Genomic DNA, 16,193 nt, shown 5'->3' with positions numbered 1-16,193 from the left:
CAAAAGAAACCAGGTTATGAGACGGGTACTTTCATGCCTAATTACTTTTAAATAGCTGTAATTTCCTAATGTCCCTCCAACCTTAGTACACCATAAAATCCAGTATTCCTGATCTCCACTTGTCATTAATGTTTTTACTATTTGCATTTCATATTAGTCTCCTACCTTTATGTCCTTGCCACAGTTATTTTTACTTTTGTCATCTATTCCCAAATCTTCTCTGGATTACCCAGAGCCCACCATGATGGAGCCCACCATTCCTCTGTCACCACTCTTTTATACATGAATTTTACAGCCTTTGCCTACAAGTTTTTAAAACCCATGCTCACTCTTAAAGCTGTGGAAGAAAATAGAAGCAGTGTTGCTCAAATTGCTATTTGAATTTGTTACAAATCTCTTTTGTACTAAAGATAATTAGGTGGCAGTATACAGCTGTCCAATAAAAGAACATTTTAACAGTAAAATAAGATGTACAAGGGGTATCCATACCACTCACTGTTAAGCACAGAAGTTAATAGTGATTTCAATTACTTCTAAGAACCAACAAAATCCAATGGACTCGTTATTCTCTACAGAATTCCAATAAGCCAAAATCCTTTCATATTGTAATGACAATACTACCATCAGGCAAGGGATATCATAAACTACTTCAAAAACTGATTCATTTACACCCCAATTTAAAAAGCAATAGCAATGTTTTGTTCTTCTCCTCGAGATAATTTTTTATGGCCAGGCTCCAGGCAAACTGAAAACAAAGAATTCTTAGAGATTAACCAGATTCCAACAAATTGTGTGAAAACTCAAATCAGTGTTCCCACAAACATAACTCATCTATTAAATACCCTGTTTGGCAGCAGCCAACTGACCAATTACTATATACATGAGATGCCAGACTCGCCAAAGCATGTGTCCTATCTGGTAAGGGTATCACAAGATACATGAGGATGGAGAATATTACTGTGTAGGAGACATGGGGGAAGGGCAGGAAGAACAAAAGACATGTTTATTAAAAAAACAAACAAACAGGCTTCCCAAGTAGCACTGCTCATGAAGCTATTAGATTTTTTTTTTTTTTTAATTCTGTGGGGTTCTGTAAGTATTTACAAGTAGCCACTAAAAAAAAATCTTGTCTAAGACGATTTGCCTTAAATTACATTTAATGCGCTAAAAGCAAGAACAAATAAACAAATACACAGGATAAATCATCTGAGGTGGTCTACCTTTTAAAATGTTCTGACATGTATGACTTCACGATGATTTATGCAACTCTTCGGGTTACAGAAAACTATTAATACAAGTACAGAAAGCCACTCAGATCTTCAACAGATAACACCTAAATTTTCAATATTAGCAGAATACAGCACATACAGCTTTACATGCTGCACAACTGCTTGCTCTAGCTGTGGGATAATTCCATGTCAAGGTTTCATTTCCTGACCCCAGCCCCTCCACCACCTCCCCTTATTCAAACACAATTGGGTAAATATTTTAAGCAGGAAAATAACATTGTTACTTTGAAAGAACCATATAAAAGAGGAAATGGATGACAAACAAACTTTTGCCTAAGCTTTGTAGAAAGCAAATCTTCAGAAAGAGAACAAACACAAAGTTTCTGTAACAATCATGAGTATTATGTGAACATAGTAGTGCTCTCTACAAACATACTACTGTACAGCCTTTACCTTTGGCAAAAGGCTGCCTTCCCTTCTAAATATGAAGCTTGGGTTTATATACTTTTAGCTTCTGTTCAGCAACTCAGAAAACTACTCCTTTCTGTTTCTTTTCCACAACACTACCACAAAAAGGGGACTCTCAAGACTCCTAGATCCTGGCAAAAGGCTACTTTACAGAAAGACCAGGATTTATTTGCGAGTAATTGGGCAACCACACTGCACTGCTAATGTATCGCATCCCACCACTTACTCCATTTAGGAGCCCGCTACACAGGACATAACTGAAGTTCCCTTTCTTCTAACTGAAATTTCATTTCTTTTCAGATTCTTAGTTTACTAATCCTTCTCAATCGCTCTGTCTTGCTTAAAAAAATGCTTGCCAATGTAAATATGATCGCCAATGGGCAGTTAATACAGATAGCTTGGTAGACATAACTGAAAAACAAAACAAAACTTCATACCACAAACTATTCATTACCCAGATGACTGCATCTGGAGCAAATAGCTTACAAGAGATACTTCATGTAAATCAACATTGAGTATTTATTTTAAAGACGACCATCTGAAAATCTTAGCACTAAGGCTATTTAAGTTTTATAAAAGTTAACATAGCCTTGCAATGCTGGTAATAGCCTACAACCATTAAAATACAAGAACAGTACGTCATTAAGTCTATGAAGCATCGTTCTGGCATCAAAGGCACATACATATAGATGCACATACATGTATCAAACTCAGGTTTTGCTTTTGGTTTGGTTTTTTTTTTTAATAGAATGAGCTTCATAATTACTTCTATAACACAGTCAATTCCTGATGCATCACTACTGTTTCGGGCTGCAGAGGCCTCAAACTCATAAAAGCAGCAACTCTGGCTGCAAGCACCACTTTTAAGAACTTATAATCAACTCTGGTTTTGAATACCTAATAAAAAAGAACTCCCAGCAATAAATAATATAATTTTGCTTTCTACTGCTGTATTTTTTTATTTATTCTTGCTATAAACTTACAATCATGTTGTGACTATAAATTTATGAACCAGAGAAAATTTTTTTCATTTTAAACCGTAAGAGCCATGATTTAACACTGTGCTAAGTATCATCAAACCAAAACCCACCCCATATTTTATAACATTTCCTTGCTCAACAGCATCGTTATTAGTACTACCATTAGAAATTGTCACCTAATCCCACTTTTCCTGTAACTATTTATATCAAAATTATCTAAATGCCCCTAGAGATAGTATCAAACTATCAACCGAAGTCAGAGTCCCTTATTCTAAACAATAGATAGTCACTACCACGGAGAAAAATAAGTAATTACAAAAAAAGGACACAAAAGGTGGAAAACCAAAGAAGGGAAGTGATTTGCCCAAGAATACAAAATGAATCAGTAGTAAAACCAGGATTTCAGTCCAAACTGACAGCATCCTAATTCCACTAACTTTGCCCTTTTGCTGCTACTACTTTACAGATTTTTACTCTTCCTATCTCCAGGGAATCATGACCTCAAAAGTAACTCCCTCTAGCAAAAAGCAACCCTGGGTAGCTCCACGCAGCAGTTCCGTGAGGATGATGCACATGTTGACCAAAAACCTCAGGAAGAGAAATACCATTTTGCAAAGCCTAAAAACAGCAATGCTTGAGTTTTTCCCACAGCAATATACATAGTCCTACCTGAAGCAGAAATTAAAATTCTAATACAAAAGTATAAACATAACTGAAAATTAGAAGGAATAAAGCAGCAAAAACCCAACCAAAACAAAAACCAGGACCTTTTAAACTGAGTAAGTGTAGGCTTCCAGATGCCATTAACAGGATACTGTCAGCTTGCAAACACGTCAAGCAGAGCTAGAATAATGAGCATTGAAGGCTCATATTCGACATTTATGCATATACTTCAGTTTTAAGCAGAAGTAGTCCCACTGGTTTCTACAGGACATCAAATGCAGTTAAAGTTTCAAAGCATAAACATCTGCAAGACAAGGATCGACAACTTGAAAGACTACTCTTAACTTCTTGTTCCAAGGTCCATTTCAAAAAGATTTTCAGCTCATTTTAATAGCATCTACCCTTCAAAACAACAATAGAAAACCGAGCATGAGGCCAGGGGAGAGGAAGGTACCCAGACACAGAAAAATTAAAGCAATCTCAAAGGCTCACCATGCAATGTGTGGTGTTTTGGTTTTTTTCTTAGCAACATTTTTGTAATTAATTAGAATGAATTCCATGATGCTGTCTCTTCAAAAGCCTGTTACCCACTGCTATAATTTTCCTTTCTGTAACACTGCACAGAGCTGGCTCAAATATGCTCTCTCCTCTCCAACGTATTCCAAATGAAAAATATATTACAAAAACAGTACATCTAAGTACCCCAACAAATCGGTCCCATCACCTCATTATTGAGGCAACCCTGCCCGGCCCAAAACCACCTCACTATATTTCTGATGAAACTAAACAATATCTTTTTCTTTGCGAGTCTTCACTGTAAAAACGGGTGCTAAAACGAACATTTCCCTGCAGCGTTTGCAACACTAACACTGCCGCATAATGTCAGTGCAGATCTAAATCCATTGTCCAAACTGACTGAATTTAAAGCATAAATATCAAGCAGCTAAGTAATTAAAAGAATGAACGACTGCATTTTTTTTCCAGTACCTTCACTATTTTACAGCAGGTCTGGCAATACAGATAAAAGGCAACATGCAGATTACAAGACGAAACACTATTTCAACCACTTGATGTAATCTTTAGCAAAAAGGTGCTACACCTCTTTTCTGCAGTCCTCCCTATACTTGACTCAGAATGACTGTCACCATTTTACAAAACAGCTCTGAAATATAGATTCAAGGCCGGGGCGGGGTGCAACAAAACAAAACCTTGAGGTACCATCCTCTCGGTTCCCTCCCGCCGCTGTCCCCCCGCCCCCATCATACCGGGAGCCTGCTCTCTATGGCAGATCACTTTGGCTTTGTTCACCCCAATTTAAGTGCCCCAGGACAACTTCTCCTCTCCCCGCTGCCACACACTATATATTTATTCTAAGTTAGCGTATACATACACATAGGCACCCACTCGCAGCCATGCGACGGGAGGACGGAGGGCAGCTGACTTTCCCCCCGCAAAACCGAGAGAAAAAGGCGAAAAGAGAGGCGCAATCCGCCCCCAGGGACGGGCCCCTGACCCTCACCCCGCCGCGGGGCCCCTCGGGCGCTGCCCCCCGCACCCCCCGCAGCCGCCAGGGCTTCGTGCGGGCTCGCCCCTTCCCTCCCACCCCGCCCCCAGCCGCCGCTCACCGGTGGGCGCGCTGTCGAGGATGCGGAGGTCGTAGGCCCCGGAGCAGCGGTAGTTGGCGGCGGTGCCGTTGTCCCACACCACGACCACTTCCTCGGGGCTCTCGAAGCTGCGGACGGTGCCCACATGGCCCTCGCCGCCATCCTGCTTCCCCCACTTCCAGTCCGGGCCCCGGACCACCCGGGCCCCGACTCCTTCCACCATCACCCGGTTGTTCCGCGAGCTGCTCATCCCGGCGACGCCCCGCGGGCCCGGGCCCCGGGGCGGCTGGAGGGGGCGCGCAGCCCGCAGGCGGCGGAGGGGGACCTCGATGGGGACGGCTGCTTCGGGCGTGGGGAGGGAGGGAGGACACAGGCCGCGGGTGCCGGTGCGGCGAGGGAGAAGGGAAGAGGGGCGGGGGGGGGGGGAAGAGCAATCCGGACGCGACGGTGAGCGGGGGAGGCAGAGGGGAGGGAGCCTTCCGACGGGCCGGGGGACGCGACCGGGGCGGCGGGAGGCTCCGGCCGACTCTTCTCCTCACTCACTCACTTCTTTCTTACCTACCTACCTACGCACCCATCCCCAGCGCCGCCGCAGTTCCCCCCGCCCCGGCCCGCGGCTCCCGTCCGCACGCCACAGCGGCAAGCCACCGCCGGCCCCGCGCACCCGCCGCTACATCCGGGAACTGCGGCCGCGACGGCGGCAGCACCAGGGAAACCGGCGGCGGCCGTCAGCGCCCGCCTCCCGTCCTGCGCATGCGCCCGCCCCGGCGCCTCTGCGCAGCCGCAGCGCGGCGGGGCACGGACGAGGCGGTGGGGCACTCGAGCGCCACCTGCGTAGCCGGGGTGAGCACTGACCGGCGCGGCCGCTGCTCTGGTGCCGCCGCCCCGCCCCGCCCCCCGCCTTCCCCGAATCGGGCCGGTGCCGGTGGAAATGGGAGGAAGCAGAGGGGGGAAGAGGAAGAGGGATTTATTTACCCCTGCAGGCAGAACTGCCCGGGGCTCCCGCTAGTCACCAGCCTGGCGGTCTCCTCTGGGGGTGCGGGTGGCGTTGAGTTCCCCGAGGGCAGCGGCCCCACCCCGCCCGGCGCTGAGGTGATTTTGGCGGCAGAAGCAGGGAGGGCGCTCCTGCGGCTGCCCTCCGCGGAGCCAGCCTTCCCAAATTAAATTGTATCAGTTAAGTCTCGCGCGATAGAGCTTAGGTATACCTGTATTGCTTTTCCCCCGTTTTCTAGTTACTTCTATGCCCTGAAATCCTCTTTTTTTTTTTTTTTTTCCCTAACCGTGGACACGAGTCCTGTGCGCTATTGAGGTGAGATAGTGGGGCTGTACTCACCTGGAAAGCAAGTCTATATGTAAGATGCAAAATAAACTTCCGTAGCCCAGGAGCTTTTTTAGCTGGTATTCAGGTCCTCCAGTCAACAGAGTGGGGGAACCTGTATCTCCACCCGCCCTTCCTACGTCAGGGTATCCCTCGTGGAGGACATACCTAAATACAATTCTTCATAAACTACCCTCTCCATAAGCAAGAATGAAGGACATTCACCCTCACAATAGTCAAGGATTTCCTTTAACTCCACACATCCTGGGTAATCTTACATAGAATACAGTTCTTCATTTTAAAAATGGTCCTCCGATTGTTTTTGTCTCTCTGCGCCAACTTTTTAAAAGCTTCTATCTTAAAGGACAGACAAGTCTGAACCACACAAAAGAATACCATTTCTTAGTCAACAGGGAAATGGCTGATAAAAGGCAGCCCAGCTACCCTTGTGTCCTGGGTATTTTTACTGTTTCAGTGCTTCCTTCCACCTTCGTGGTTATTAATATGGCTAGAAGAGTCTATGAGATCATTTCCTGACTTCTTTTGTGTAGTTTTCTCACAATATGTACAGCAAAGCAGAATAATATGAACATGTAACCACCAGACTACCACCACATTCCTCACATAATTCATTCCTTCCTAACCCATGCTAAGGCTAAAGAATGTCGCCTTAAACATGAAATTGTGTCCTGACAATAGGCACTCTCAAGCAGTGTCTGATTTCTACTTCTGCAGTGGAAACCTCAAAACACTAGCAGATACCACCCTAGGAAAGCATGCAATTTCCAGGCAGTTTGGGTTTTCTTGCAAATGCTTCTCCCCATACGAAAGCTACCCGCAGCTTGTACTAGGTTATTACATTTGGTACATGTAATTGAAATTAAATGCGTAACACATGGCAGAATTTCCCTTTCTATTGAAGGATCTAGATAGGCTCTATCTATGGTCATAATGTTCCCATCTGCCTCATTTTACTTTTTCATGCTTTCATAGTTATGGGCAAGGATAACGTTCATGCATATCTAAGGATAACCCAGAGCACGTTTTTCTATTGCTCCTTGACAGGGTTGGATAAAAGGCTTTTTGCAACCAGGAAATGTGTGCCAGGAAAACCAACAAAGTTTGAGAACAGAATTAGTACTCCTGGAGAAAATCAGAAGAGTTTATCCCTTGTATTTATTTTTCCAAGAAATTCTGAATTATAGACATTCAGAAAGTCTGCTGCTGCAGTTCAGCAGCAGTGCATGTGGGCAGATACTGTCCTGGAGCTTCTTCTCTCCTGATAATCCTTCTCCTGACCACTCCTACTCTGTCTATCCCAATAGACCCTGCCTATCCTACTCAACTACTCACCTGCTTTTTCTATCAGATGACTTACTTGCAAAATCCAGGTGTGCATCAGCATTTTGTTTGCAGTGGGAAACTGGACACAGCAATACCTTAAGGAAAGAAGTCGTATTCACTTTGCAACTGAAAAAAATCGTGTTGGCCTAGGGACTCTTGCAGGCAGAGGGGGTTAGTTCGTTGGCTGGTTGGTTCTGCACAGAATAAATGCATGTGGCATTTTCAGTTGTCTTTAAAAAGTCTTTGGTCCCTCAACGGCACTGTTCTTTTCTTCTGATGAATGCTGAGAGTTTATCACATCTCCTAAAGTTGCATTTGCCGCTCTGACTTTATCGCACAGAGTGGGTATTTTACAGCCTTAGAGCCAACATGTGCTCACAATCCAGGTAATTTAATCTATCAGGCCTCAAATTGTGGAGAAAAATGCCATCTAAAACCTGACTACTGGAGTTAGTATAGGTTTATTTCTTTGCTTTTTGGGTCTACAATCTAGAAATCATACTCACACATAAGCCTCCTCAAACCGAGCACCAGCAGAGGCATGAGACCTATATCATTTTCTGCCATCCCTGTTATGGCAGGAGACCACCAGGGCAGACTGGCAGAGCAGTAGTGCCTTACGCAAGCAAAGCTTATCTGCCAAAGGCCTTATTTACCTGAGCAGCGCTGCTGTAATTAACCACTGCTGCCTGCCTTGTGAGGTAGTGCTGGCTTTGAATACCTCGGGTAGTCATGACGGAGCAGTTAAATCACAGGCTGGGGGAAGGGAATCCACAGTGCTCTAGGCATACTCACCTGTAATTGCAAAGACTCATTAATATGCATTCAGTGCAGGAATCTGGGTGCACAAAAAGAACTACAGAACGAGTTCCCTTCTGGCTACCCAAAATTACGTATATTGCTGAGTTACACCATCCTCCAGCTGGTGATTATGGTCTTCCTCACTATTTCCTGCCATATAAGAACAATCCAGCGAGGGGCCAAGAGAGAAGACCTCTGGTTTATGCAAACTCAGTGCTGTGCATAACCTAATGACATCCCTTTAAACTCCTTGTTATTGTTGAAGAGCGTATTGGCTTTTTGTAAGAGGAGCTGCTACCCTCCAAGAGGGTAAGACAATCCTCAAGACAGCCCTCACAGGGTCACATGAAATAGGACTTGGGAGGTCATCCAGCCTATGCCATGTAAGCCAGCCATTCCAGAGAGCTGCTTGCCTAAACTCTGCCTGGTTGTCTTTCTGTTCTGCAAAATGTCACGCTCCAGCAGGGAATCCTAAGGTAAGTATTTGCATGGATTGAAGAGAGAGTTTGATAGAAGTTTTTCTGGACTGTCTTGTTTGATTAAAGCTGAACTTGCAATGTAGGATCTGGAACACGCAATGCAGAAAGAGGACTGTGCCTATTGCAGGAGAGAATCCCATGTGAAAAGCCTGCTTTTATATGGTTTAGAAGAAAAAAATCCCAACTTCTTGGAAAGACAATTATTAACTTATGGAGTTTTGAGGTTTTGTTTACTATCTTGCACAAATGCTGAGTTCTCAGAATTTGTTGTATGAAGGATATATAAAAATAGCTTCCAAGCAGTTGAGAAAGAGCATCTAGTTTACATATAATGAGCAAACTGTAGTTTTCTTTTTAAAATACAAAGGTAGATCTTATTAATTTATACCAATCTGAGTCCAAGGATTCTGCCTCCTCAGTTCAAGGCTCTATATTAGAACAAGCAGTTTTCTTAGTCCTCCTCTTAAAAATTGAAGGCATTCTAGATTTTAATTTTCTGATTTTCCCCAAAAGGGGTTTTTATAATGCAGTTTTTTTCCTGAGGACAAAAGCATTCGGAAAAGGAATTAGGAAAAAGTAAGCAACTGCCTTGGTTTTATCGAAATATGCCTACTCTTCTGGGTGGAACTAACTCAACTAACTGAGGAAGAAAGATGGTAATATATGCAAATGAGATTAAAACTACTGTTTTACTGACAAAAAATTGCCCCAAACGTAATTTTAAAAAAAATGAAAAGTATATAATCACTCTCCGCAGAAACTTCTGGTTTGTTCAACATGCCACATCTTTTTAAGTGAAAATATACATAATGTATATTTTCTCGAACCTGATGAACCAGTTAGGTACTTCAGGGCATATCCTGTTTATCCGTAGTTTAATATGGCGAAAAAAACTTAATTCCTCAGCCTCTGCTGCCATCCCATGGCCATGTACCATCTCTCATTAATGCTAAAACACACCTATCCTGTTAACTTGTTGCACTCTTTCCACTGCTTTATTTACCAGATTCATTATCCATAACACAATCCAATTTCTTCCTCAGTTTTCAGAAATGTCATGAATAGTTGGCATTGATTTTTTCCTAGTTTCTGAAGATTAAAATATTTTTTAATGCCAGATAGTGAGCAAGCTGTCATGCAACATAGTAAATTCCTTTAGTGGGTTTGGTTTTTACTATGCTACTGGCATCCTCTATGAAACTGTTAATTAGAACACATATATTAACCCACAGTGTCGATGCTGCTCTTTCTTTCCCTAAGGAGTTCTATCTGCTACTTTTTTCCTAGGAAGGAAAAACAGCTGAGCAGAGAATAGATTATAAATACATCACTTCATTTTCCTGCTGTGAAACAAAACTAATTCCATGGAGATTTGCTAAAAAGAAGGAATTTTTTTCTGTATCTGGCTAAAAACTTCAACATGTTGAAAAAAGCATTTTAGGATAAAGAAGGTTATTTTTTCCTAGCAGGAGCATCATGGAATCTTCTCCCTTGGTTAAAGTTTTAAGTTTTAATAAGCCGAACTATTTTAAGTGGAGAGAAAACAACATACCTGTGAAGTTAAGCTTGAAGTTTTAAATATTCAAAGACAAAATAAAATAAGTAAAAATTCTGCAGCAATCTAGGGTATACACACTACAATACCATGTACTCGCATTTGCACATCTATACAAATTCTCCTACTTCAGCAAATCTCAGAGGGTTAAAAAATGTATACTTACGTGATATTTCCAAATGTTTAGCCACATATTGGTGTTTTATTAATAGGTGATTTTTAAATTAGTTGATGCATTGGAAGGAGGAATTAATTTCTTCCTGGTATTAGATTTCCTGATTGTAAAGATTGTAAAGAAAATACTTACTTGAAATTCTCAAATGTAGTCAGAACCAGCTAGGTCATATCTTTAGACTGATAGGAAAATAAACTGTCTCCATGGGTCATCAAGATATTTTAAGAATGTTCCTAATTTATGTGCATGATAATTTTTGTTGCAATCAATGGGACTAATCCTCTGCTTACAGTCAAGTACAGGTCTGTCTTGTATTACAAAGGCACTCAATATGCACTAAGTAATGCCTGAAAGATGACTTAAGCACTGAATAATATCTATGTTTAATTTTAATAATCTCCTAAAATAGTAACAAACATTGAGTAACTCAAGCAGAATCTAAACGTTGTATGTTTTGTCATAAGAAAATAGTCCCAGTCACAACATTATGTAAACCTAAATTCTAAGAAGTAAGATTTCCAGTACACTCTAATAGACTTGTTGAAATTTGTTGAAACCAGAAAATTTCAAAAATAACAACAACAACAAAAAAATCTGTTGCTGAACAAGGCTAAATGCTTTGCATAAAGTAAACATTTTTAATATACATCTCATTTAAGATTGTGTCTAATGCTTATAAATAATTTTCACTGTTAAAATGCTAAAGAAAAATCTAAGAAATTGCCTAAAGGAAAAGGATTCATTGGACATATTTCTGACTGCTGAATTCAGCTGGAGCCATACTGTTGATGTAGGTAGAACAAGAGTTTACCAAATGTATATGGAAGTTGTTTGGTTGTAAATAAAGATGCAAATTTTTATCCACTTTGAAGTGTTTATAAAGGAATGAAAATAGGTAAATAAAAATGAGAATGTTTAACTTTAAGCTACAATAAAGATTCCTTGGAGCCAGGAGGAAATTTAACCTAGATTCAACATCCAGCTCTACTGTACTGTTATGAAAATTCTCCAAGTTCTGTAGCAGCTTCTGTTAACATTTTTAATGAAAAAAAAAAAAAATTAAGAAAAATGTCCTCAGTATATTTGCTTGCTTTCAATTTATTTTATATTGTACTGTCTCATATTCTCAGTTTTCAGCATGCCATGGATTGTCACCTTTGGTTTCCGATTAAAATAATCAATCTTCGGTTAATTCACATTTCTGAGAATTATACTCTGCTATATATCAGAGAATTTTAACCTTTATTTTAACTCTTTGTGAACATTTGAGTTGACACAAAACAAAGTTTCATCACCATTATTTAACATGATGATGAGTCAAATCGGTCTGATCCTCTCCTAACCGCAATTTTGTATTTAGCAGTTTGCCAGCTGTATTCAAACGTAGGGAGGTGGTTTCATGTAGACTAGATCCTGCAAGAGTCATTCCAAGGGAGACAAATATTGGGCAGTCTTCATGTTTCAGCAGCTGTTGAAGGTATCTTCAACCACCTAAACAGAGAGTGAAACAATACTAAATTATGTGGTTGCATTTGTAATCTACACCTGCTGAACTGAAATACTCACATTTTAATTGAAGGAAACATAGCTAAAGAAAGTTAAATCAAATGGTACAAAACATTCCTTCTGAGTCCTATGCTCCTTCCAACATTATCACTGGAAAGGGCTGAGAAATATTTCATGAGGGAGTGAAGAGAAGCATGGAAGAAAAAGATATGGATGCATGGGAATATGGAGGTAATAGTAAGAGTAACAAAGCTTAAGAAAGGCACAAACAGAAGCAGCTCTACCTAATGCCACAATCATTGGTTTTTTATCATTCTGATTCTTTAATGAAAAATTCTTAAAATTGTACAAACTACTTTTACTTGAGAAGAAAAAGAAGGTGATGAGTAGAGTACAAACATAACCACAGCCTGGCTTTTTCCTCTGAAATTTGAAGAGTGTCCAACATAGAACTTTTACATTGACTTCATTAATTCCCTACTTCATTCACACTTTAAGGAAAGAAAAACATCTATAATATGCATGAGGAAGGCTTGAGAAATGCTGACTTGAATTTTCCAAATGCACTTTTTTCCTCCTATTCCCCTGCTGATAACAAATATCAGGAACAGTGAGTGCCCTCTTCCCTGCACTGATGGAAAAATTTTCAGATTCTTTAAACATGGACCTGCATTTTTTTAAGTATTCCAAAGATAGGTCAGGCTAACACAAAGATATTCTTCCCATTTTGTTACGTGAATGCTAAAGTTAAACAAATGTTAAAAGAATATAAACAAACAGAACCTCGAATTTAAAACTCTGAAGTTAAAAGTCACTTTGCCTCTCCTCAGAGGTGCTGCAGCACCTATTGAAATAAATTCTGAGAGTGAGGCTACAGAGAACTGTGCTGGGACCAGCTTGCAGTTGTCCACTGGAACATCAGCAAGAATGTATTAACTCCCCCTCAAACCCCAAATGATCACAGAACCACCTCCCCTAACAAAAAATAAAGACAGCATAGCACTGGTGTAGCCTCCTAGTTAAAAATGTAAATTAAGCTGTGACTAACCAATTGCTTCTGTAAATTACTATCTATTGCTTAAGCAAAATAAATTGGGAGACAATACGAAACAACAATCCTGTGCCCCTTCCTTTCTGCCTAATCTATAATCCATCAGAGCTGGGTTGATGCAAGCATTTTATGAAGCACTTAGAGAGGGGAGAGCATAGTGCAAATAGCAAGTCTCTCTGGGAATGTAGGACTATCTTTCTCTGAAAAAAAAGTGGACAGAGTTCAAAGCACCATAGTGACCACCTTGCTTTCTTCACACACACAATTTGCAATCACTAAATTGCTTGGAAGTGGTTGTAATACGAGCAGAATACAGTGTTTTCTTTTTCAGCTCTGCAAAATGTGTTGTAGGCTGAAGGATAACCTTTTAAAGACTAAAAAAAAAACCCAGCACTGGAACTGGAGGATCTGATGGGAATTGCTTAAAATAGAAGGAAGTTACTAACATTATTGCAGTTGACACTGTAGCAACATGATTAAACAGTAACAAAAAACCCTCTGCCCTTCTCAGTACATGTAATTTGTTTCAGTTTGCCTATGGCATGTCATATATGCCTGACATTGTCAATATTCCCATGAGTAATCAACACAGGGTAGTGGTCAAAGATCAGATAAACCTCACCAACCTTTACTGTCTGGATCTTTTTTCATGCATTCAATCTCTCTAGATTGTTGATCAAGTCATTAAACTGCTGGTTTTGTATGCCTCAGAAGGGTTTCTCTAACCATCAACAGCCATGCCTTCTGCTTTTTGGTCAAATGTGTTCATATGCACTTATAAGCCTTCAAGCCCCATGGACACACTCTGTGTCCTCTTCTTTCTCAGCCATTTGGGGTTTTTCTTTTCTTTAGTTTTTGGGTGGCTCAGGGATTCTTCAGCTTAATGGGCACAGGACTTGAATGCAGGAGAACAGTCTGTGGCAAGCAACGAGTTTCCTTCTTCAAAAGTAGCAGGTTCCTCTGCATCCTAAAGCCTAGTCCTCAGTTCAGCCAAATTAGTGTCTCCAAAGATGCCCAAGTTCACATTGTTGATGAAGCCTACATGTTCTCAGAACTAAGCTATCTACTCCAGCTGCTCACACTGGATCCTGTTCCTTCATGATAAATCCTTTTATCTGTATGTACAACATACATTCCCAGCAAGTGAGGACCAAGACCTGGGTATGGCCGTTCTCCGTAAGCAGAAGCAGAGGAAGCGCTGTGTTGATGACAATAGGTTTTCCACCCATTCAGTTTCCTTTTTCTGTAACAGCTGCAGGGAGAAGAAACAAACCCCAGATCCTTCCTAGCCTCTGTTTACTAATACCCATACTCTTTTCAACAGTTGCAATAGCTCTGCCCCTGTGTCTCTGGAAACTTTGGACAACTGACTGGATAGGAAGAATACGTATTTTTTTATTTCTTCAGAACCTTGCAGTACACTCTTATTAGTTTACCTTTCTTAATATGATGTCAATTAATTACTTTGCATACTTCTATCATTCTGATTCTTTAATGAAAAATTCTTAAAATTGTACAAACTGCTTTTGAGAAGAAAAAGAAGGTAATGAGTAGAAGATTTCCACTTGTCAGACTGAATGGTAAAACATGCTTGACATTTCCAAATCCCACATCCAAATTAGCAATGCAATCAGAAACAACCATCTGATTGCAAAGTCTTTAGAGGTTATGATGGGTTTTCATGATAGTTGTCAAAGCAGGACTGGAATCCACCATTGCTGCACCAAAGCAGAGTGTTTGATTACAGAATATGACCATGGTAGCACTTTTCTCTACAGTGTAGAAAGCTAAAGTCCCTTTCAGTATTTTCTAAGTTAAGCTGTGGCCCAACATCCAAGAGCTTGCCACCACTATTTCATGGTGAACAGGAAAAAGTTGGGCCCAGATGCTTTATGTCAGAGAAGAATCTCTCTGGTAAGATTTGTCCAAGTAAGGAGAAGCAATTGAAATAGGCCACATCTCATTTTCTGCTCTTATATTCCTGGGGTTTTTTTTTGTCATGGCCCCAGTTCAATTATATTTTAAAATTCAGATATAGCAAGAAAACAGGGATAAGGTAAGAAGTGAAGAGTCTCACCAAGCAAAGTCTGTCTTCTCTCAACAGCTCATGGAGCTGAGGCATAAAATAAGGAGAAGGAAAGTACTTCTGTGTCCTGTGGTGCATGCACGCATCTCAAATAGCAGACACTCAGCTCCAGGATCTTTGTGTTATCAGCTGCGCTGCTAGGACTTTGCCAAGGAAAGATACTGTGTGCCTTTTTCTGAAGCTGAAAGGGGAGGCGTCTGAGTTGGCAACCACATGAGGGCCTCCATGCAACAATCCACACAGCTGAAAAGGGAGCGGGCAGAATTTCTCTTGGGAGTTAAGAGAACACATCTGCTCCTCTCTGATCCCCACTAACGCCTTGTAACAACAGTGAGAAGTGGAAAAGCAGTTGCATGCTTCAGTCTCGCTTAAAATATTTAGACAGAAATTACCGATTAACCAGTGCTGCACCTGGAAGCCCCAGCGTCCCTTCTTCCTCCTCTACTATGCAGGACTTGTGTCCTGTACGGGTAAGATTTGGGAAGGGGACACACTGCCTGTCCAGGAGTGACTGAGTTTCCACACGCCTGCATCAGCTGCTCCTGACGGGTTTGGACGGGACCCTTTCCTATCTGACCCCACACGCCCTGCCCGAGGGAAAGCGCAGGGGTAAGGTGACACCGAAGGCGCCCTAGGAAGGCACCTGCCCTCAGGCGGGCGGTGCCGGCGGCCGCGCGGTGAAGAAGCCGGCCCTGCCGACCGGCCGAGGTGCCTCACGCCGCCCAGGGCCGCGCCCCGCCGCTTCCCTCAGGGTTTCCTCCCCTGCGGGCCACGCTGTGGCCGCCGCGGCCCGGCCCGGCCCGGCCCAGCCCAGCGGCCCGCTTACGTGAGGCGGCCGGCCGGCCGGCCCGCCCGCAGCCCGCCTCTCCGTGCCGAACCCGGTCCTGGCCTCGGGCCCCCGCCGGCGCCCCACAGGCCTTGGCGGCCGGGGCGG

At 42.2% G+C, this 16,193-nt stretch overlaps 1 protein-coding gene and 1 long non-coding RNA gene across 6 annotated transcripts in view; both read right to left on the bottom strand.

Moving 5' to 3' along the window:
• Positions 1-5,686, bottom strand: part of MIB1 (MIB E3 ubiquitin protein ligase 1) — an 83,643-nt gene extending 77,957 nt beyond the window's left edge. For 2 of the 4 annotated variants that reach the window (XM_052786934.1, XM_052786935.1), the window contains exon 1: positions 4,966-5,686. In XM_052786934.1, coding sequence (XP_052642894.1) covers positions 4,966-5,194 — 229 coding nt within the window. In that variant the 5' untranslated portion in view covers positions 5,195-5,686. Of the gene's footprint in view, positions 1-1,923; positions 2,109-4,965 lie in introns of all 4 variants that reach the window. The other 2 variants (XM_052786936.1, XM_052786933.1) reach the window with 2 other exon arrangements.
• A 6,008-nt stretch (positions 5,687-11,694) lies between these two features.
• LOC128142458 (uncharacterized) lies at positions 11,695-16,100 on the bottom strand. Of its 2 annotated transcripts, none has more exons than XR_008235406.1 (2): positions 15,652-16,100; positions 11,695-12,107 (listed from the first exon to the last, which is right to left on the bottom strand). It is a non-coding gene; the product is annotated as an uncharacterized LOC128142458 (long non-coding RNA). The 2 variants fall into 2 exon arrangements; XR_008235407.1 differs by lacking the exon at positions 15,652-16,100 and adding an exon at positions 13,800-15,621.
• Between the last annotated feature and the right edge of the window lie 93 nt (positions 16,101-16,193).

The sequence above is a fragment of the Harpia harpyja genome, chromosome 5 (assembly GCF_026419915.1).
Source record: "Harpia harpyja isolate bHarHar1 chromosome 5, bHarHar1 primary haplotype, whole genome shotgun sequence".
Taxonomy (NCBI): domain Eukaryota; kingdom Metazoa; phylum Chordata; class Aves; order Accipitriformes; family Accipitridae; genus Harpia; species Harpia harpyja.
The sequence above is the reverse complement of the archived record's forward strand: the minus strand, read 5'-3'. Positions and strand labels throughout refer to the sequence as shown.